Source organism: Cetorhinus maximus, chromosome 6, assembly GCF_964194155.1.
Source record: "Cetorhinus maximus chromosome 6, sCetMax3.hap1.1, whole genome shotgun sequence".
Classification (NCBI taxonomy): Eukaryota; Metazoa; Chordata; class Chondrichthyes; order Lamniformes; family Cetorhinidae; genus Cetorhinus; species Cetorhinus maximus.
Window position 1 is genome coordinate 122,933,383 of NC_135884.1, and position 21,780 is coordinate 122,955,162.

General features: G+C 43.1%; 1 protein-coding gene across 2 annotated transcripts in view; it reads right to left on the bottom strand.

Moving 5' to 3' along the window:
- The window catches only part of zcchc14 (zinc finger, CCHC domain containing 14), a 129,701-nt gene that overhangs the window by 75,359 nt on the left and 32,562 nt on the right, over nt 1-21,780 (bottom strand). For both annotated transcript variants that reach the window (XM_078544416.1, XM_078544415.1), the window contains exons 3-4: nt 12,175-12,248; nt 10,292-10,363 (exon numbers count right to left, since the gene is read on the bottom strand). In XM_078544416.1, the coding sequence (XP_078400542.1) occupies nt 10,292-10,363; nt 12,175-12,248 (146 nt within the window). The remainder of the gene's footprint in view (nt 1-10,291; nt 10,364-12,174; nt 12,249-21,780) is intronic.

Genomic DNA, 21,780 nt, shown 5'->3' on the forward strand with positions numbered 1-21,780 from the left:
TTCAATTAGTCCTATTTGGTCTTTCCCCATAGCCCTGCAAAATTTTTCTTTTCAAGTATATATCCAACTCTTTTTTGAGAGTTACTATTGAATCTGCTTCAACTGACCTTATGTAGTGCATTCCAGATCATAACTTGCTGGGTAAAAAAAAAATCTCGCCTTACCCCGGGTTCTTTTGTCAATGTTCTTAAATTTGCGTCTTCTGGTTATGGTCAGTAGAAAGTTCCTCCCTATCTATTCTAGTAAATCTCCTCTGCATCTTCTTGAAAGCTTTGACATCCTTCCTAAAGTGTGGTGCCCAGAATTGAATGTAATTTATCAGCTGTGGCCTAACAAGTGATTTTTATAAAAATTTAGTAGAACTTTCTTGATTTTCTATTCTATGCATCTATTTATAAAATCAATGACTGCGTATGCTTTTTTAAAAACAGCCTTACCAAGTCCTGCCATTTTCAAAGATTTTTGTAGCTTCTCTATTTGGTTACACATTCAATACACTTGTCTCCCCAAACAGCTATGGCGGAGGTATAGATCTCATCAGCATGTTCCAGTTCATTCTCGTTTCCTACTTCTTCCATCCATCCTACTTCTCATTTAAAAGCTTTATCTATCAACATCCCAAGCCACATGGCAACTTAATTAGCATAATTTCAGGAATGTTGGTCAGCTGATGATATCCAGGTCCACTCATCACAAACTTTTCTGAATCCCGTGACTACCGTTGCAGCATTACACTACTAAACCAGGAATAGTGGGTGCAGTTCTATGCTTCCCCCATTTTGGCGCCATAACTTTGCCTGTACACAAGGTTTCCACCAAGCTGAGGAGTGAGCGGGGATACCCTGAGAAAATTCCTGCTGATAAAGTCATAGATAAGTTGAAACTTTCAACTGAACACCAGGAACAATCCTGCCTAGCCACTCAATCAGGCTGAAACCTTATCATCCTATTTGACACACACACATACACTCTTACGTATGCGCACACACACAAAGGTTTCTCTGTACCTACCTAATCAAGTCCTTTGAACATTAGTACTTCAATCAGATCAGGTTACCCATCAATCTTGCATACAATTACTTTGCAATTGCTTCCAAGATTAGGTCTCCTCCAAAACTCTTCGGTCCTTCAACTCTCGCCTGTTGGGCATTCCTTACCCTTTGTTGTCAGCTGTCCCTTGATGAGGGTGGCACCTACTCAGGGTTGCAAGTTTCTGTATGGGTCTTCATGTGACTGAACAGGCCGATTTGTGACCCACAGAACTCTGAGCACATGGGACAGGATGTCGCATGAGGTAGTGGGAAAAAAAACAAGACCTGGAGGGGCAGACGCTTTTCAGCCATCGAACTCTGCGTTCAGTCCACTGAAGTTCATTTTGCAGGAGTTTTGCCTGAATCTTTGTGGAGCTGGCTTCAAGAAGGACACTAACATTTGCTCAACGGACCGAGGCAGAGGCATTGCTAATAAAATTTCTCTAACACTTTTGTGTGTCACTGATACACGTTCCAGGATTCCAGGTCTCACTGCTGTGTAGGGGTGTGGTGACAACTATTCTGTAAAGTTTTGTTTTACCACAAAGACGGTCATTCCACAGGGTACATTCCCCAGTCAGGAAGAATGGGGCCAGCCTATTTTTATGGCATGCTTTCTAGCCGCTCCCCATTTGGGGTGAAGAGAGAGTATCCTGAAGAAGACTGCTCAGTCACAAATGCTGCTGCCCAAAGACACCACTGGTCCAACACAGGTGTCTGACCTTCATGTATCTGTTGCACATGTGCAGATTCTCTATTGCCACAGGACTTGGTAAATGGACCCCGGTAGGAGTCTGCACGTGATTTTGTTTAATGTGGGTACCTTGGGATGCCACCGTTATCCACATGACCTTGACGGGATGGTAGTCAGATATTGTGACTGGAACCACCCTGCTGCTGCAACCTTCTTCCACTTTCGCAGCCGGTGGGACGCAGAGTCTTTTTTTGCCTGTTCTGTCATTGAGGACTTTTTGGACCACACTTTATCAGGCACCTCTGCCAGACCTTGCTGCCAGAGGTGGCCCTATCAGGAGCAAGGAGCTCCTGGCAGCATCGCTCAAGGGATCGTCAGAGCACACAAACCAAATCAAGGAGGAGACCCCTCTGTGGATCACCACTCGAACTGCTCCACAAACCTCTACTTTTCTCTCTACCAGGGGGAGGTGGTGGCATAGTGGTATTGTCACTGGGCTGGTATTCCAGAGACCCAGGGTAATGCTCTGGGGACCCAAGTTCAAATCACAGCAATGGTGAAATTTGAATTCAATAAAAACCTATTAAAAGTCTGATGATGACCACGAAACCATTGCCGATTGTTGTAAAGGCCTATCTGGTTCACTAACGTTCTTTAGGGAAGGAAGTCTGTTGTCCCTACCTGGTCTAGTCTACATATAAATCCAGACCCACAGCAATGTGGTTAGCTCTAAAAGGGCAATTAGGGATGGGCAATAAATGTTGGCCTAGCCAGCAACACCCACATCCCATGAACTAATAAGCAAAAACCTTTAAAAGTCCTTCTTAAAATCCATCTTTTCAACCAACCTTTCCTGACTTGATGTCCATTTTAAAAATATTTTTTACTCTAAAGAGGATACTACAGAAATTACTGATATAATTGTTCTTCATTTTTAAAATATGAAATGTGTTAATGTTTTCACTCTATAGCTTTGTATGTTTTATTCCTATAGTGGAACTACATCTCTTTCACACAAAACAATTTACCCACAGCAGCTTTAGCACCGTCTGCATCCAAAGCCAAAGTTTCAACTTATGCAGGACAACCCAGTAGGAAGTCAGATATTTCTAATATTAGTGATGGTACAGTGATTTAAGGTGTGTAATGTGTATGCTATGTTATCCATGTTATTTTTAGCTGCATATTTTGACCTGAGTGAAGAAAGAAAATGGCAGCTGAAAACACTGAAGTCAGTGGAGCATAAGATTTAATTTAGACTGTGTTTGGTCAAACCTCCAGAGGGAGCCAAAATTCATATGATTCAACAATAGCTTTATCCATCCATTCTTCTCAGTTTATTGCTTCTTCCATTCAGCAACATGAGCACTGAATGCATTGTAAACCTAGATGAACTATCAAAGCTCACTTTTAACTAGTCTTCAACAATTGTCAGGGAGATATCCTAATTTTCATAATGTTATTGGAATTTATTGTAGAGGAATAGTGAGGTCTGTGTCTATGGGCAGAATTTTGCCCTCATCGGGCGGGCTCAGTGGGGGCAGTCGGGAAGCTGACTGCCACCCCCGATCGGGGCCCAGTCGCGATTTCCCGCTGGAGAGACAATTAAGGCCTGCCCAGTGTGAAACATGGCTTATCACTGGCCGGGAAGGGCCGGTTGATCCAATGGCAGCCCAACGGCCTGTTTAAAAACAGCCCAGGCAGCCCCAGAAAGGCTGCCAGGGGAGGAAGTCTGTCTACTGCTGCAAGGATGGAGTTCAGAGTGTCAGCAAACGCCAAGCAGGAGGGCAGATCAGGGGGGCACTTGGTCCCCCATTTTTCCAATGAGCGCCTCAGTGCCCTCCTGGAGGAGGCGGCTGACAGAAGGGACACCCTTGTCCCCAGAGATGGAAGGTGGAGGCCACTGCACCTCACCAAGAGCGCATGGGAGGAGGTGGCAGCCTGTGTGAGCAGCCATAACATGGTGTGGCGCACCTGGGTGCAGTGCCTGAAGCGCTTCAATGACCTGCTGCGCTCAGGAAGGGTGAGTGCCATCTTGGCTTGGGTCAGTGTTCAATTGTTTTGGGCTGGCCGGGATCTCCTTGGAACTCAGGAGTGTTATAGAGTGAGTGCCAACTGTCAATCATGCCAGAGCTGGCCAAGGGGGTGAACCCTGGCTGCTTTGACTGAGTGCCTTGCATCTCGAGGGCCACAACTCCTCAGCTGCGGTTGGCCAAGCTGCAATGGTACTGCAGGTAGAAAGTGGACTAATCCATGCTCCTCCATCCTTTCAGGAGGAGACATCCCATAACAATATTGAGGGGTCGCGGACCGGCGGAGGACCCCCACACTTCCTCATCCTCTCCCGCTATAAGCAGGCAGCCTTGGAGCTCATGAGGTGCCATGCACCTCGGCCAAGCGGCCGCAGTGAGGCTGGGTTGTCAGGCGGAGGTAAGAGAGCAGTGCACTGAGGTGAGAATTTCAGCTTGTGTAACCATACTAGTGCAGGCTCTTCATTGATGTGAGCCTCGAGCCTGGAAACCCCACTGATCATTGAAAGACGAGGGCACCATGATGCAGATCTCCATTGTCTCACCATGCACAGTGACAGTGTGATGACTTTAACTAATGTCATGTCCTTCTGCTCCCTTTTAGGTTCATCAGCAGGGGTTCACTCTCTAGACCCTGAAGGGCCACCCCTGACACTGGAGGACCACCATGCTCCCCAAGCACTTGCGTCACACCCGCACTCTGAAGCAGGCACTAGCGCAGATACCAGCACCTCAGTGGGCATTAGTTTGGTGGATAGTATCTCGGAGCACATTGGTGAGGGCACTTCACACTCGCTTGAGGTGCAAATGGAGGCAGAGAGTGCCCAGGGCACTGGCAGTCGGAGGCCTGCTGGGGACCAGGACGATGCTCAGTCAAAAGCTGATGGGCCTCTGGAGACATCCATTAGGCAGCAGATGCTGGACATATAGCGGGGTGTGCAGGAGGATCTGGCGGAGATGCAAGAGGGTATGCGTGTCATGTTCTCCGTTGTGGAGGAGTCCCTACGGAACGTGAGCACTGCGTTGACCCTCATGGCGGAGTGCAATGCCTCCTCTAAAGAGAGAGTGGTGACTCTCATGAAGTGGCTGCTCCAGGAACAGAATCAGGGGCTCCTGGGGTTGCGCTTGGGACTGCAAGCCCTCACACAGGCACAATCGTCAGCTGGTCAATGTCCATGTGCAAGATCGATGGGGCACCCAGTATCCTAACTAGGTACCCATCCATCAATGGTGAGCAAGGAGGTCCAGAGCGACCTCAGGCTAGCGCACGAGCTGCTCGTCATCTCTGTGGGCTCCTTTCAGGGCGCACTGGATGATGGCAGCAGCTCATCAACCCCTCTGCCAGTGACGGTCACATCTGAAGAGGCTGCGGCAACTGGGGAGATGCCAACGAGGGGGGAGCACCTAGATGTAGCACCCGTAAACGTAAATTTAACGCACCTTAAGCACAAGAGGGACTGCTCACGAGTGATCCTTTCTTCCTCCATTTTTTTTCTTTTTTAATGGCGTGACTACCAACACTGGTTTCTTTCTGTTCAAGACTATGTGAGTTCAAACATAAAAGCAAATTTGCTTTTGTGTTATTGGCCTGAGTATGCTTCATTTATTTTGTAGGTGCAGGGTAGGCCAGTATGTAATGCTGGACGCGGATGGCTCAAACCTTTACTAAGCAGTCACTGAGTGTATCTTGGGGGCCAAAGAAAGGGTCATTTATGCGATTCACGATGGGTGCGGCAGCCCAGGCATGAAGTGTTAGTTCTTATTTGGCACCCTAGCTGAAGGAGCATTGGATCAAGGCGTCCCTGGTGTCCCTGCCTCCCTGAAGGTTGCCAAGGTCTGGCTCCATGCCCTCGGCGTTCTCCTCACCATCTTCCTCTTCTGACTCATTACTGGATTCATCCTCTGCAGCCTGTGCAGCTGTGTCAACATTGTCTCCCTCCAGTGGGTCCCCCCTTGCCAGTGCCAGATTGTGGAGAGTGCAGCATGCAACTACTATCAGTGACACCCGCTATTGGGGGGTATTGCAGTGCGCCCCCTGAATGGTCCAGGCATTGGAAGCATTTTGACAAGACTTATGGTTGTCTCCACCACCGCCCTTGTGCAGCCATGGCTCCTGTTGTACCACTGCTCTGCCTCTGTTCTGGGGTGTTGGAGAGGCATTATAAGTCATCTTTTCAAGGGATAGCGCTTGTCACCCAGAAGCCAGCCATCCAGAGCACTGAAGAGATTCGGCACCTTGGAGTGTCCAAGGATGTACACATCATGGGAGCTGCCAGGGTTCCTCGCACAGACTTGCAGAATCTGCATCCTGTGGTCACACACTATCTGCATGTTCGAGTGGAATCCCTTCTTGTTGGAGAAGGCGCCTGGCTGACCCATATGGCGCCCTGATGGCCACATGTGTGCAAACGATTGCACCCTGAACGTGGGGGAAGCCAGCAATCGCTGCAAAGCCTCTGGCTTGCTCAGCCTGGCTGGCCTCGTCCGTACGGTAATGAATAAAGGTCAATACCTGCCTGAACAGAACTTCTGTCACCAGCTTGATGCAACTAAGGACAGCTGATTGGGAGACTCCACACATCCCCCACTGAGCCCTGGAATGAACCGGAGGCATAGAAGTTGAGGGCCACTGTGACCTTCAGAGCCACTGGCATGGGATGTCCACCCACACAGTCTGAGATGATCTCAGGCCCGATCATCTGGCAAATGGAGGTCACGGTCTCCCTTGAGAGGCGGAGCCTCCTTCGGCATTGCACCTCAGACATATTGAGGTAGCTGCATCGCCGCCTGTAAACCCTGGCAGCAGGATAGTGGTGTCTTCTGCAGCCCCTTCCGCCTTGGACTTCCTGCTGGTCCTGCGCCTCTCCTCCCACAGGTCACTCCCATGGAAGCTGCACTGGGACACCTCTCTGGCCTCCTCTCCCTTCTGCCCCTCTGTTCCTCCTCAGAGGAGGTATCTCCAGCTGAGACCACAATCCCCATCACCAGGGTAAGGGAATGCTGTCTGGTACCTGGAAGGGTCCACACTGTCCGAATCCTCAGGGGGCCTGGAAGACAACAATGAGTCCAGGAATGAAGCCTGGAAATGCTAAGAATGAAGCCCTGATCAGAGAATAAGCTACCATGTCTCAATAATCCACCAGCAGCAAACCATCTCCAAAACGCCTCACTATTCACATTGACAATGCTGCTGACCCTTCTTATCCCACCCATGGATGAGGTTTTGCAAATTGTGGCCTGCCCATTTTGCCCTTGTGAAAAGCGAAAACTCGCACGGGCAACATTAAATTGCCATCAATTGGGCTGTTAAAGCTTCAACTAGCCTGTTAATTAATGACGGGCATGGCTCTGGCTCCCACACGCACCCGCCAAGGGAAATATTGCGCGAGTGCACGACAACGTCAGGATGCTCGCTCGACGTCACCGCGCATCATTTTACACTCGAGTGGGTCGGGCGTGCGCTGTGTGTGTATGTCTTAATTGAATTAAAGGCAACTAGTCTGAAGGCTTTGATGTATCAGAAGATAAGCTAGGTTTGAAATGTTGAGTAGGTAAACATGGGGGAAGTTTCAGAATGTAAGGTGTAAAGGGAACATTTGTATTTTTAAATAAACCAGACTAGCTTGAATTCAAAAGAGGGAGTGAAATGTTACACCTAACCACGAGAAGTTAAGAAACAGTGTGCTTAGTTTTCTCCAAAGATTACTGGCAAAATTGGTACTATGATTGGATTTACCTCTAATAATAAAATCTAAGACATAGTGAAACAATGGAAATTTGCATTCAAAGGGGAAAATATGTATAAAAGGAGCAAAGGTTGTGTATAAAGGCAAGCATTCTAAGATCTATCACAAGTGTGAAAAGCCTCCAGCATCTAAGCCTCAAGCTGCTGTCTACAAGGAACTAAAGCTGAGAAAAACTCACTTTGAATTCGACTGTTCAAGGTAGTGTGTGTTATTTTGCCTGGGCCTTTTAAAATCTATGGCCAGAATTTTGACATCAACGTGCAGGGGTGGACCCAACACGCCGACGCGTAAAATGACGCCTGGTGATGTCGGGCATGTGTCCCGACATCAGCATGCGTCATTTAGATAATACGTTCGGGTGTGCGCCGGATGCAGCTGCGGGCCCGTCGAACTGTCAATGGCCTATTAAGGCCATTAAAAAACCAATTAAAGTAGTTATCAACACTGCCTGTCCAACCTTAAGGTTGGCAGGCAGGTGAAGAGCCCAAGCGGCCTTTGCGTTTTTCAGGAAAACCCATCCACAGGTGGGATAAGGTTTCCTGAAGGTTTAATAAATCAGTACATAAATTCTGCTAGATTGACAAACATGTCCCAGCTCATGTGACACTGTCACATGAGGGGACATGTGTAAATAATTTTTATCTTTCTTTATTAAAAGATTTCAATATGTACTCAATCTCCCTGAGGCAGCTCTGTGCCTCAGGCAGATTTCTGCGACTCTCCCTCTTCCCTGAGCCCGCACAGGTAGTGCTGAGTGCTACCAGCCGTGCGTCATGCTGGGCGTGCCTTAATTGGCCCACCCACGTAAAATGATAGCGTGCAGCCGATCGCAGGCGGCGATCGGTTCCACGCCCGCCCGCTCCTGATATTCAGAAAATTCTTCACTATGTGTCTCACTGTTACCTTAATGGAGGTGTAACTGGGGTTCAGATTAATTAGGGGATTTAGAAATTATCATAGTAGTAACTTGTAGATCTATGTATGTGTTTAAAATTATTTCTTTTATTAATAAAGGCTTAATTTAGTTTTGTAAGAAAGCTCCAAGACTTTGTGGCCTCCTTTTTACTGAATTCAAAGCCTGCATTTCGAGATAAGTTCAAATTGCAACAGTTGTGGCAGCTGTTTCAAGGTTTCCCTCTGGGATTTGGGCAGCTTGGCATTTGCCATCCACCTGGCATAACATAAAGTAAAGATATATCCTAAGCTAAAGACAGCCAAACATCAATTAGAACTGCAGTCATGTTTTTGGATTCTGTCATACTCATCCTGATGAGAAAAGTTATTGCCAGGGAATTAATCACTTCTATATTCTGAAAACCAGTCAGAAATATACTACTAATATTTTTCTGATGAAGGGTTACCCTGAATTATTCATTTGTCTCAACCATTTATAAATGCTGTGTATTCCAGAATTTCACCTTGTAACATGTACAGCACTGGCTAGGTGCTGGGCAAGTCTCAACAATAGGGAAAGGTTTCCTCAATATATATTATGTTTAAGAAAGCTCATAAAATTATTTATTAAGAATAGGTTTACAACTTTATTTCACCCAGTGCACTGAGAAAATCGTCCCCCCACATGGCTTTACCCCATCTCAAGAGTAAACTCTATGATCTGTGCCTTTTTCATTGCAAATTACGGATTTTTATTAAAAATAATTTTTCTCAAGTAGAACTTTATCACGAATAGTTTAGCATTACGGACTTAAAGCTACTGTGGGCTGGTCAGAAACTGCCCCAACAATTATAACCCTTAACCATTTTTCACCCAACCTAGCCAAATGAGATTCAAACCAAGATTCAGAGGTGAATGTATGGTTCCATAACCTAAAGCACCACCTCAATGTAAAACTCTATGTTATTTCATATCTTCCGACCAATGGCTTCAACTTTCCAGGAACCAAATCCAATGTTGATTTCTAAGCTTCAGCTGAATACATGTTGATAGTTGGTTGCAAAATAAAGTACACTGGCTAGAGCAGTTCAAAAGATGGAGCTCTTTCATTACAGTGTAAACCAAGAAGAGTTATTTATATTTTCAATAAAAGCCTGAAATGGGTATTTCAGATATACACCATCTAAAATTGCTCAAGTATATTCATGAAACCTATCCACCAAAACATGTAATTTCTGTATTTTTCCCTGCAGGAATTAATTTTTAGCAAATATTTTTGCAGATTTCCCATATATAAAATTTGTGATTTAAGGCCAAAGCCCATTATGATAGCTTTTCCTATACTATATATCCTTCAAATAATGTTTGGTTTTGATGTTGAATATCTTGAAATCTCTAGATGAAGTACTCCATATGTGTAGTCAGAATGTTAAATACAAATGTCACATTACTTAAAAACTGAATTCATATTGGAAGGCAAATCCTGGAAAGAGCTTTTCTTTTGTAAAGTTTTCTGGCTGCAAAAGAGCAGTGGTCTTAAATCTATAGCATGCTGAAACGACAAATGGTTTTCTCTCTTCATCACATAAGATAGCTGCTGCAATATAATGACATGAAATAATTAAAATGCACTTTCTTTGTCCTGAAACATTTGTATCTAAAATTAAAACTTGACTAGTTTTACCCCATCCCATGTCAAGTTTTCTCAAACAGCACCTTTTTTCTCCTCCCTTTCTACCCTCCATTATGTGGGAATTATTAGTTTTGTTAACAGGTCTAAAAATATGTTGACAACAATTAATAATTTAGAACTATAGGAAACAGCAGTTAATTTTTTCCTTTTCAACTATTAAAATATTGTGTTCTACAACACCATAAACTCTCTGCTCATTTACCTTTGCTAGAAATTCTCTCAGTTCACGATAAGACTTGGTTACGAAAGTCATTGAAGAATCTGACCACAGGACCTAAGTATAAAAGTAAAAAATGTACATTTTGAATACAAAAAAAATTTGAAACTTTAAGGCACCAGATGGATTTGTGAGAGAGAATACTAGAACCATAGTTAAGAGGGGTGAAAGAGAACTTTAAATTGTAGTGTCTAAAATATTCACAAAAATCAATTCTAGCACATTAATACCACAGAAAAAGCAGCAAATACTCAGGCTTAAATTTTGCCAACATTAGTCTTCAACATTGCCTCTTCTATTACCAAAATAAGACGACTGCCAAAAGCTTGTAGGCTAACAGAAGATTCACAACCCTGGTATGAACTTCAGATCACAAACATCTTCAAGATCTAATACTTTTGACTGGAAGATCAAACTCAGAAACTAAAGCCCAACATAAAATCTTTTAAGTATCAAAGAACACATGGAATACAAATCTGTAGGTTCACCAGAACAATCTGGTGCAGTGACCAGTGAAGGTGAACAATAGTTAAGCCACATCAGGAAGTGTCCACAGTAATTTGTATTTTTAAATATTTATTCATTCATGGGATGTGGACGTCACTGGCAAGGCCAGCATGTGTTGCCCATTCCTAACTGTCCTTGAACTGAGCGGCTTGCTCAGCCATTTCAGGGGGCAGTTAAGAGACAACCGCATTGCCGTGGGTCTGGAGTCAGATGTAGGCCAGACTGGGTAAGGATGGCAGATTTCCTTCCCTAAAGGACATTAGTGAACCACATGGGTTTTTACAACAATTGATAATAGTTTCAAGGTCACCATCACTGAGACTAGCTTTCAATTCCAGATTTATTAATTGAATTTAAATTCCACCAACTGCTGTGGTGGGATTTGAACCCATGTCCCCAGAGCATTAGCCTTGGCCTCTGGATTTCAAGTCCAGTGATATTACTATTATGCCGCAGTTAAGAAAAAGTATTGCTCTATTATGAATATGCCCAGATTTTAGGAGGTTTGGTACAGCCTTATACAGTAAAATGCAATTTCTAGCTACTCTGAAAAATTAACATGGCAGCCTTGGCATTAGAAGCAGTATGCAAGTTAATAGAGATTAACTAATCAAAAACAGAAAACATAAGTCAGAGCTGGGTGAAGAGTTATAAGGCTCAAAAGACTGAGTGATAGATCTTCTTCAATAATTCTGCTCAGAACTGTGCTGTCACCCCACTTCCTGAGCTTCATTTCCCTCTCCTATCCCTTGCTGTGTTCATCACTTGTTGTACCCTTTTCATCTGTTCTCTCCCTCCAAATGGGTCTCTATGCACTTAGTCATATTGCTCAAGGTCTACAAAGTTTCTGCACCTTCAGGGCTCTTTTACCCCTTTAAATTATCTTGTTGTCTATGTTGGTGCTGCAGCAACACACAAATTCCCTGTGTTGCAGTAGTGAGCTCCCTCTTAGTGGTGGGGATCCAACTTGGCATGGGAATTTACGTCTGACTCAGAAAAATCGTGCTTGGCAATGGTGGGGTGCAGTGTAATGTTTAGCCTTGTGGAAGTGGATTTGGTTGGCTTTGTCAGATCTCTGACAAAAGACCTAGGCTGGACATAAGGGCAGTTACGGAGGGAGCCCTGAGTCAGCAAGTCAAGTTGAAGCTGTTGTAGTGTCATCCAATCTTGTTGGCAGGAATTACAGAGGTGGGTAGTTGGAAAATAGGGAAGCAATTTCTATTATCTGCCAGGCTAGTCTCTATATTATGGCAATTAATTTAAATTTTACTGTAAATATAAATATTACATATGGTGTGTAATATGAACCAAAAACAATTTGTGCTTTGCACGTTACAAATCCAAATCACAGAAATCTCTACCTCAAAGGAATATTCAGCAGTCTTCTCATTCTTCTTGTGCTGTAACCCTCTTACATCTATCCTCTCGATGTTTACTGCAAAGAGAAAAAATGAGTTTTTCTTCCCCAAGTTCTTTGTTACAGACAAGATATTACTATTATGTCAGTCCAACTTTAAAAAGTTATGAGTATTCAACGGCTTGTACATATTACTGGAGAACTGCCCAAGAAAATTGTAGGCTGTTGCATTGCATGCCAAACACCCATTTCACAATTATAAAAATGTCACTTTACAGAGTTCTAAGCAGAAAGACTCATCATCTGCAATTCCCAAGGACAGGTCATTTATTTAAAATTAAAATAGATCCACAAATAAAAAGTGCCACTAGTTAAAAATCATTTTTTATATTAGATATACTATATTTCCATTTATTCAATTGGATATTGTGGCCTAGAAATTGGGCTGCATAGCAACAACTTGTATTTATATAGTGCCTTTAGCGTAGCAAGACATTCCAAGGTGCTCCACAGGGCAGGTGACAAAGCTTAGTCATCGATGTAAGTTTTAAGAAGCATCTTAAAAGGAGTAGAGAGGGACAGGGATTTAGGGAGGGAACTCAAAACCTTAGGGCCTAGGCAACCAAAGGCAAGACCAATGAGTGAATGAAGAAAATTGGGCGCAAGTGGCCAGAATTGGAAGAGCATAGAGGTCTTAGAAAGTTGTAGGGCTGGAGGAGGTTACAGAGATAGTGAGATGCAAGGTCATGGAGGGGCTTAATATAAGGATGAGAACATTAAAATCAAGGTATTGCTCAAATGAGGAGCCAATGTAGGTCAGTGAGCACAGGGGTTATGGGTCACGGCATGGAACAGCTGGAAATCATGTCCACAAAACAAGTAGGCAGAGTTGGGTTTGTTCACCTGACACACCAACGCTTGTAGCAGTTGGTCAATATGGGGCTACAATACATATAATCATGTGCACATCTGAAATCCATCCCATGGTTTTACTGGTCGGACTGCACCTGCTACAGGGCTGTATTGCATTCTGGGGCTTTTTGTTAATAGTCCAGCTGGAGTGAATAAAACGTTGCTTGCAAACTGTTGTTGAAGTAGCGTCGTTATCCGTAGGAAATAATGGCTCAGATCTTCCTATCGTCAGAGTGCTGACGTACCCCCCCAAGATACACTTTGGGACCCTGCAGAGGTCTCAATGCAATGACTCAGTGGAAATTGAACTGCCAATGGGCAACTCCCCTGTTCACCGGGACACTCCGAACAAATATCTGACTCTACTTCAGACAGTTCCGACTTACTTAACCTGGCAATGTTAGACAGGAAAATACAACTGACAGCCCCCACTCCCATCTCAACACTTCCTACTCGACGCTGGCCTGACCAGCTCCCGCCACCTGACTGCCCACAGACCCAACCTGACTAGCCTCTACCACCTAACACCACCACTCCCAACGCTTCCCCCACCTGACCTGATAACCCCTCCAACGCCCCAACTCTCCTCCCCCCCACCACCAACTGGCCAAACCTGAGAACCCCTCGCAATCCCTCAACTCCCCCCCAACTGATCCAACTATCCCCTGACCCACCTGCCACCCTGCCTATTTACCTCACCCACCCTATCCACTTGCACACCTACAGATTCGCCCACCCATTCACTCACATACTCATTCGTTAACACACTGAAAAGTTGTTTAAATGTCCCAAAGTTTCTCCGTGTGTTAGTGAACTTACCAGAATAGAGCAGCTAGTGCGGTAAAAAGTGCCCCATCCCCCCCAGCCCCAGCGATGATCCAGCACTATGAAGCAGTTCGATGGGAAACTGCTCTGCATTTCTAAAGAAACCGTGATTGGAAGACCCAGCCACAAATATGGAGCTCTGTCGTGGCGCAGAAAGGCAGGAGCAGAGCAGTAATCTGACTGTGACTGCTGCTCCTCAGAAGATCCAGGATAATATATCTAACAGACAAATTACATAAGGTTAATTAAAGCCTGACCTACCGTTGCCAACAAAATTGGACTAATTTAGCTAGCTGGCCCATGCTAGAGTTGCCAACCCTCCTGGATTTCTTGGATTCTCCCAGAATTAAAGAATAATCCCTCAGAATCTGCAGGGAGCAATGTTTTATTCACATGTTTAGTTCCAGCCAGACTTTCAACAACAAGCATAGTTGGGCTGATTTGGCTTGTTTCTCTCCGCTGAATATTCTATGTAATTGTGTGGCTTTCCAAATGTTGTATGGTATATTTTTCATGATGCTTATCAAGACTTTAATTGCATGGACAAATGTAACATGTTTATTTTGATATGTTCTTTGCAAGCTTGGGTTTTCAGTAGTAAATTTTTCTCAGAGCTATCACTCTGTGTTAGCTGAAGGAAACTATCAACGACTGTCTACTCTGGTTAATTCAATTTTTTTTTGCACAAAAATTCATATTAAGCAACCAAAATAATAAGTATAGAAAACTGAACTGCTTAAATATTTTTAATTTATCCAGAAATTTGAATTAAGCAGCTTCAAATTAACATAAGTGTGTGTAATTCTGTTTGCAATTCCCAGAATATTTGCTTTCTTCTCCAAAGTCCTTGAATGTGTTGTCGCCCCCAATAAATTTGTGCCCATAATTCCATGTTAAGTAGCAAGTCACCATCTCATTATTTACTGTGATGTTACACTTTAAACTGTTTGCTTTACAATCTTCAAAAAGAATATTTAATATCAAATGTATTAAACTTATAGAACAAAGGAACATTTCAGTGCTCAGTAGTTCTGGCACTAATCGACACAGATTTGGGTATATAGAATTCTTTAAGTAGACGTTTTGGGTTTAGAGCAAGAGATGGCCAATTCAATCTTTTGTTAGAAAGAGCTGGAAGACCCACCAACTCTTATAAACAATCATGTCAGTTATATGTAATATCAACACCAGTTATGCTGCGTGGTTTACAACTGATAAAAATCAGATTATATCTGGCAAGATCATCTTCCTACTTACTGCCTGTTGTCACTGTCACAAATTTTGTCAACATTTCCAATATAAATTACCATGTCCACATTTTCCATTTAATTTTCATTTGTCAACTTTCATCATCAGTTAGTTGAAACCGATCAGATCACTCAAATTGCTTTCCCCAAAAAAATTGTGTTATTGTGCCAATAACTGAAATCTCTAATGCTAAAGCTTTAAACAATTTACAAAGTTCAAAACATTGCACATCCTACAATAAATGCTTAAATTTACCCATTTGTCTTTATTTTTTTAAGTAACTTAATAACAGCTTTTCATTTAAGGCTCAATCTCGCACAAAAGCCTGAACTTCTAATTTTTTTTTACAAGCAGGGTCATTTTACAGCAAATGGCCAATTTTCCATTTCCCAACTAAGCTTAGCTAGCTCATCAAAACTGAACCTTCACCACCCAAAAGACAGAGTTCATCTCTGACTAGAGAAAAGGCTCTCTCCGACTTTTTGATCACTTCTAGATCCTCCTAAGATTGACAGTTCTGGAAGTCTATCAATACTTACATACAACCTTCAATAAAGAGGAAAATGTTGGCTAATGAGCAATTACCATTTGCCCAGCTTTGATACTATTTGATGACCATTTTTGTCCTTCCCACTTTGGTTGCCAATAGTTAGATTTCTTTTTGGCCAAAGATAAGTGCATAATCTTTTCCTGGATCCCAAGGCTCTCCTTTGGGAAATATAATTAGTTGCCAGTCTGTGCTTTCACCCAACTAACAACATTCTATCTCCAGATGGCGGAGGCGCACTTAAATGCAATCCTCTGAAATGGGGTGCAATAACAATTTTTTCTCCATCAGGTGCATGAGCTAGAACAGGCAGCTATTTTGTATTGAACTGCAGAGTACTTCCTTGAAGGCTAACAGGCTAGCTTAAAATTTTGTGCAAATCCTTCCTGCACAATTCCTACTGAAATAACTGTTCCCTGGTAGCCATTGTTTCCACAATCTTCAAGTATCAAAATATAATAGTGTTGGCTTCTTTAATTTTGTCAAGTACATAAAAGGTTAATAACCAGCTTCATTCTTACCAAAGAAAATGTTTCATTTGTTTTTATTTAATAGTTGCAATCTGTAACTTGTCTGAGAAAGGAGTCATGCCAATCAAAGCTTATGGATTTGGTTAAAAATATATTTGGTTGCCTGCTCCTTTGGAGTTTAAAAAACAATTATTTACTTTTGTTTGGTTCCTGTCATATTTTGGAACGTTATTAGCCAAAATGGTTCAGTGGGGAAAGATATACCCTGACAGTGAATTAAACAACAAAACCACCTCCATGTAAGAGTTCTGTGTACATTATAGTTTAATGCTGTACTCAAAACTATCTTATTTACTGCATTATCTGCATCGTTTAACTTAATTAGTGATTTATATTTTACAGTTTATCATACTTATCCCTGGGTAGGAGAAAATTGGACATTGCAGGGGGAGGAACTGAGTGGAAAGAAAGAAAAGGAGAGACAAAAAAAAGAGACACACAAAAAAGGAAAGGGTGAAAATGAATGTCACAGGTATATGATTTTTTTGGGAAACACTTTTTATATTATTGAACTGTTAATACTCCTTAGTGACATTTTATACTGCATACGTAATTTTCCCCTCCATATTTGTGAAAGGTCAGCTTTATGTTGGACTGGTAAATCCTTGCTTTAAAAAACAAGGCTAAGTGTTCAGCAAAAATAATAAAACATTGCAAGCTGAGAAGTCAGTTAATTAGACACTTAACATTTAAGATATGGAGTGGGACCAGGAACATACAAAATTCTGAAACATCTGGTGTAAGCTACCTGGAGGGAAAATAAATAAACTCCATAAACAGATTGTTTTCAATCTGAGTTGAATTTTAAATCAAAAAAACTATCATAATGGGAATGGTTCGAATGCAACTTTACATAGCTGGAGTGGAAATGTTTTCTTCCTTTGTGCAATATCAGAGGTATTGCATCTTGTTGTAAAACTGAGTGACTGAAGTGGCCAGAAGAGGATATAAACCAAACCAAGAAGTACAGAAAATAATAAATAACCCACCATGTTAGTAGCAATTCAGAAGTGACCATGCGACTGATTGAATTAGATTTCAGCATACAAGAAAAGGCTACACATAAATTACACAAAGCTACACAAATATCGCAACACGGAAACAGGCTGTTCAGCCCTACCAGTCCATGTTAGTCTTTATAGTATTTTAGTGTTTATAGTATTTTAGTGTTTTATCCCATAACCCCATCATGTTCCCACAACTCTTTATTCCACGTTCCTTCAACCATCTGTCTAACCATTTGTTAAATGTTGACATGGTCTCTGCTCAATCACCAACACCAATGGTGCATTCCATATTTTCACAATTAGTCATTTGGTAGTCCAGAACTTGAGTATTGCTGAAAAAAGACATTCTCTCCCGCTGTTTGCAGCGAGCAAAGGTATAGGCCTTATCCAAACAGCCCGTGCTTGCAAAACTCAAAAGTGTCTAACATTAGATATGATTTCATGATTGGGCACCATTTGCTAAATAATCCTCAGTGTGCTAAAAATTACACTGACAAACAATTTAAGATTGTCAATTGGACTCGCAGTGTGGCGTATTTGTGTGTACTGGAAGCTACATATATTAATACACAGGGCCCTGTTCTTTGCAGAGAGAAAGAATATTTACACACATTGCAAAAACAAAATTACCTGGAAAAACTCAGCAGGTCCGGCAGCATCGGCGGAGAAGAAAAGAGTTGACGTTTCGAGTCCTCACAACCCTTCAACAGAACTGAGTATAGTTAGGAGATGGGTGAAATATAAGCTGGTTTAAGGTGGGGGGGGGGGGAAGAGAAGTTGAGGGTTGGGGGGGGTGGTGGTTGTAGGGACAAGCAAGCAGTGATAGGAGCAGATAATCAAAAGATGTCACAGACAAAAGGATCAAAGAGGTGTTGAAGGTGGTGATATTATCTAAGAAAATGTGCTAATTAAGAATGGATGGCAGGACACTCAAGGTACAGCTCTAGTGAGGGTGGGGTGGAAAGACTGACAAGGTATTAGTTGTAGATTTAAAAATAATGGAAATAGGTGGGAAAAGAAAAATCTATATAAATTATTGAAAAAAAACAAAAGGGAGGGGGAAGAAACGGGGTGGGGATGGGGGGAGGGATTTTAAAATCTAAAGTTGTTGAATTCAATATTCAGCCCGGAAGGCTGTAAAGTGCCTAGTCGGAAGATGAGGTGCTGTTCCTCCAGTTTGCATTGGGCTTCACTGGAACAATGCAGCAAGCCAAGGACAGACATGTGGGCAAGAGAGCAGGGTGGAGTGTTAAAATGGCAAGCGACAGGGAGGTTTGGGTCTTTCTTGCGGACAGACCGCAATTGTACACACATTGCACCTGTTTCAGCTAAACAAAATAAGTGATAGCCATTCGCTGGTTCATTGGTCAACATATTGCCCTGAGGAATCAGAGCGAAGCTGCCTGGTTTAAATTTCAAACAATGCTTGGCAGTTAACTGTCAGTCACCATCAATTGGCGCATTCTCCATGGCAACACCTCTACTAATCAGAGCCAACTTGTCAGCAATCAGCACTCTCTTCTCATACCCTAAAAAGTTGTTGCTTCCCCTGACTTTGGTATTCTTGCAACAGTCCTCATGTGCAAGATGAAAAGCTTCGACAAAATGTCTTTCTTCAGCAATTTTCACAATTCTTGATGTAAAAAAAACCTGTATCATCTGGGAGGGGAACATCACCACTGTTTTGCATCTTGCCAAGGGATAATTACAACATAGGAAAATTTCTCAATAGTTTAAAAAAACACTCGCATCACCTGATAGAGACAATTATAGCCTATAAAAAATACTAACTAGAAAGCAAGTAACTGAGGACTTATATTCGTAGATGCCATTGTAGCACAGTTCGGGAGATTCTTGTCAACTCCTGCAAACCTGAATCAAATCTCAATTTTGAGAAGGCTTCCCATAAAATTTCAAATTGCATTATCATTTGCTGATCATATTTGAGCTGGTATCAGTGTTTAACAGATTTGGGCCACAGTACATGGAAACCTTTCAAGAAATGACTGTATCCCTGAGAAAGGACTGAAGGAAAAAATCCTTTGGTTGTGGTGTACCCAATTTAACAATCTATTACTGTCCATATTAAAATTCAACTACCAAACATTGTCTCTCTTCAACTCCCAAGGGTAACAGTTTGTTATGGCCAGGAAAGATATTGGCAAGAAAAACAATCATATTCTTTAGGCATTTCCTGGGGAGAGGGGGCCAATATAAAACCCCAGTGACCAGATAGGATGGCACAACAGATTACAATTTGTCTGTCATGTCCAGAGAAAATGATTTGGCAAATCGGCTTCACATCCGACCTTAAAAACAGACTGAGTTGTCTTACTGAACACCTTTGTTATATTAAGATAAAAGCAAAACACGGCGGGTGCTGGAAATCTGAAACAAAAATAGCTGGAAAAACTCAGCAGGCCTGACAGCATCCGTGGAGAGGAATACAGTTAATGTTACAAGTCTGCCTTTTTTCTTATTGTCCAGTATGGTCTCACCTGCATCCTTCCCTAATTAATGCATTTTTCCTGTCACTGCTCTCTTTTGCAATATATTTAGAGGGTTGCGAAACTTAGGAATTTTTTTTCTTATTCATTCACGGGATGTAAGCTTCACTGGCTGGGCCAGCATTTATTGCCCATCCCTAGTTGCCCTTGAGAAGGTGGTGAGCTGCCTTCTTGAACTGCTGCCATCCATGTGGTATAGGTACATCCACAGTGCTGGTAGGAAGGAGGTTCCAGGATTCTAACCCAGTGACGGTGAAAGAACAGCAATGTATTTCCAAGTCAAGGTGATGAGTGACTTGGAGGGGAACTTCCAGGTGATGGTGTTCCCATCTATCTGCTGCCCTTGTCCTTCTAGATGGTAGTGGTTGTGGGTTTGGAAGGTGCTGTTTAAGGATCCTTGGTGAATTCCTGCACTGCATCTTGTAGAGGGTACACACTGCTGCTACTGTGCGTTGGTGGTGGAGGGAGCGAATGTTTGTGGATGTGGTGCCAATCAAGCAGGCTGGTTTGTCCTGGATGGTGTCAAGCTTCTTGAGTGTTGTGGGAGCTGCACTCATCCAGGCAAGTGGGGAGCATTCCATCACACCCCTGACTTGTGCATTCTAGATGGTGGACAGGCTTTGGGAAGTCAGGAGGTGGATTCCTAGCCTCTAGCCTGCTCTTGTAGCCACAGTATTGATATGGCTAGTTCAGTTCAGTTTCTGGTCAATGGTAACCCCGAGAATGTTGATACTGCAGGATTCAGTGATGGTAATGCCATTGAACGTCAAGGGGCAACGGTTAGATTCTCTCTTGTTGGAGATGGTCATTGCCTGACACTTGTGTGGCACGAATGTTACTTGCCACTTGTCAGCCCAAGCCTGGATATTGTCCAGGTCTTGCTGCATTTGGACATGGACTGCTTCAATATCTGAGTCGTCGCAAATGGTGCTGAACATTGTGCAATCATCAGTGAAAATCCCTACTTCTGACTTTATGATGGAAGGAAGGCCATTGAAGAAGCAGCTGAAGATGGTTGGGCTGAGGACACTATCCTGAGGAATTCCAGCAGTGATGTCCTGAAACTGAGATGACTGACCTTCAATAACCGCAACCACCTTTTTTTGTGCTAGGTATGACTCCAACCAGTGGAGGGTTTTCCCTCTGATTCCCATTGACTCATTTTGCTAGGGCTCCTTGATGCCACATTCTGTCAAGGGCTGTCACTCTCACCTCACCTCGAGAGTTCAGCTCTTTTGTCCACGTTTGACTCAAGGCTGTAATGAAGTCAGGAGCTGAGTGGCCCCGGTGGAACCCAAACTGGTTTGTGGAAATTCCATTGCTGAGTATATTCAAGAGTAGGATAGATAGATTTTTGATCTCTCAGGGAATCAAGGGATACAGAGAATGGGCTGGGAAGTGGAAGTGAGGCAGAAGATAAGCCATGATTGAATGTGGAAATGGGTAGAGGGGTCACACTGTCTACTCCTGATCCTATTTATTATGACTAAGAGCATGATTAAAGAGGTAAGTTTCGAGGAAGAGGTAGAGAGGCAGAGAAGTTTAGGGAGGAAATTGAAGAGTTCAGGCCCTAGACAATAAAAGACAATTAACATTGGCTGCCAATGGTGGAGTAATCAAAATCATGGATGTGCAAGAGGCCAGAACTGGAGGAGCTCAGAGACCTCAGGGAATTGTAGGGCTTAAGGAGGTTGGAGAGAGAGGGAGGGGTAAGGCCAAGGAGGGACTTGAAAATAAGGATGAGAATTTTAAAATAAAGGCCTTGCTGGGCCAGAAGCCAATGCAGGTCAACTAGCACAGGGTAAAGGGTGAGCAGGACTTGATGCAATTTACGGTACAGGGAACAATTTTGGATGAGCTCAATGTTACAAGGATGCAAGGTGGGCAGCCACCCAGGAAGGCATTAGTAATAATCGAGTCTAAAAGTAACATCACACAGATGAAGATTTCAACAGCTGATGAGCTGAAATGGGGCAGAGGCAAGAAATGTTGCAGAAGTGGAAGTAGGCGGTAGGTGATCTTGGTGATGCAGAG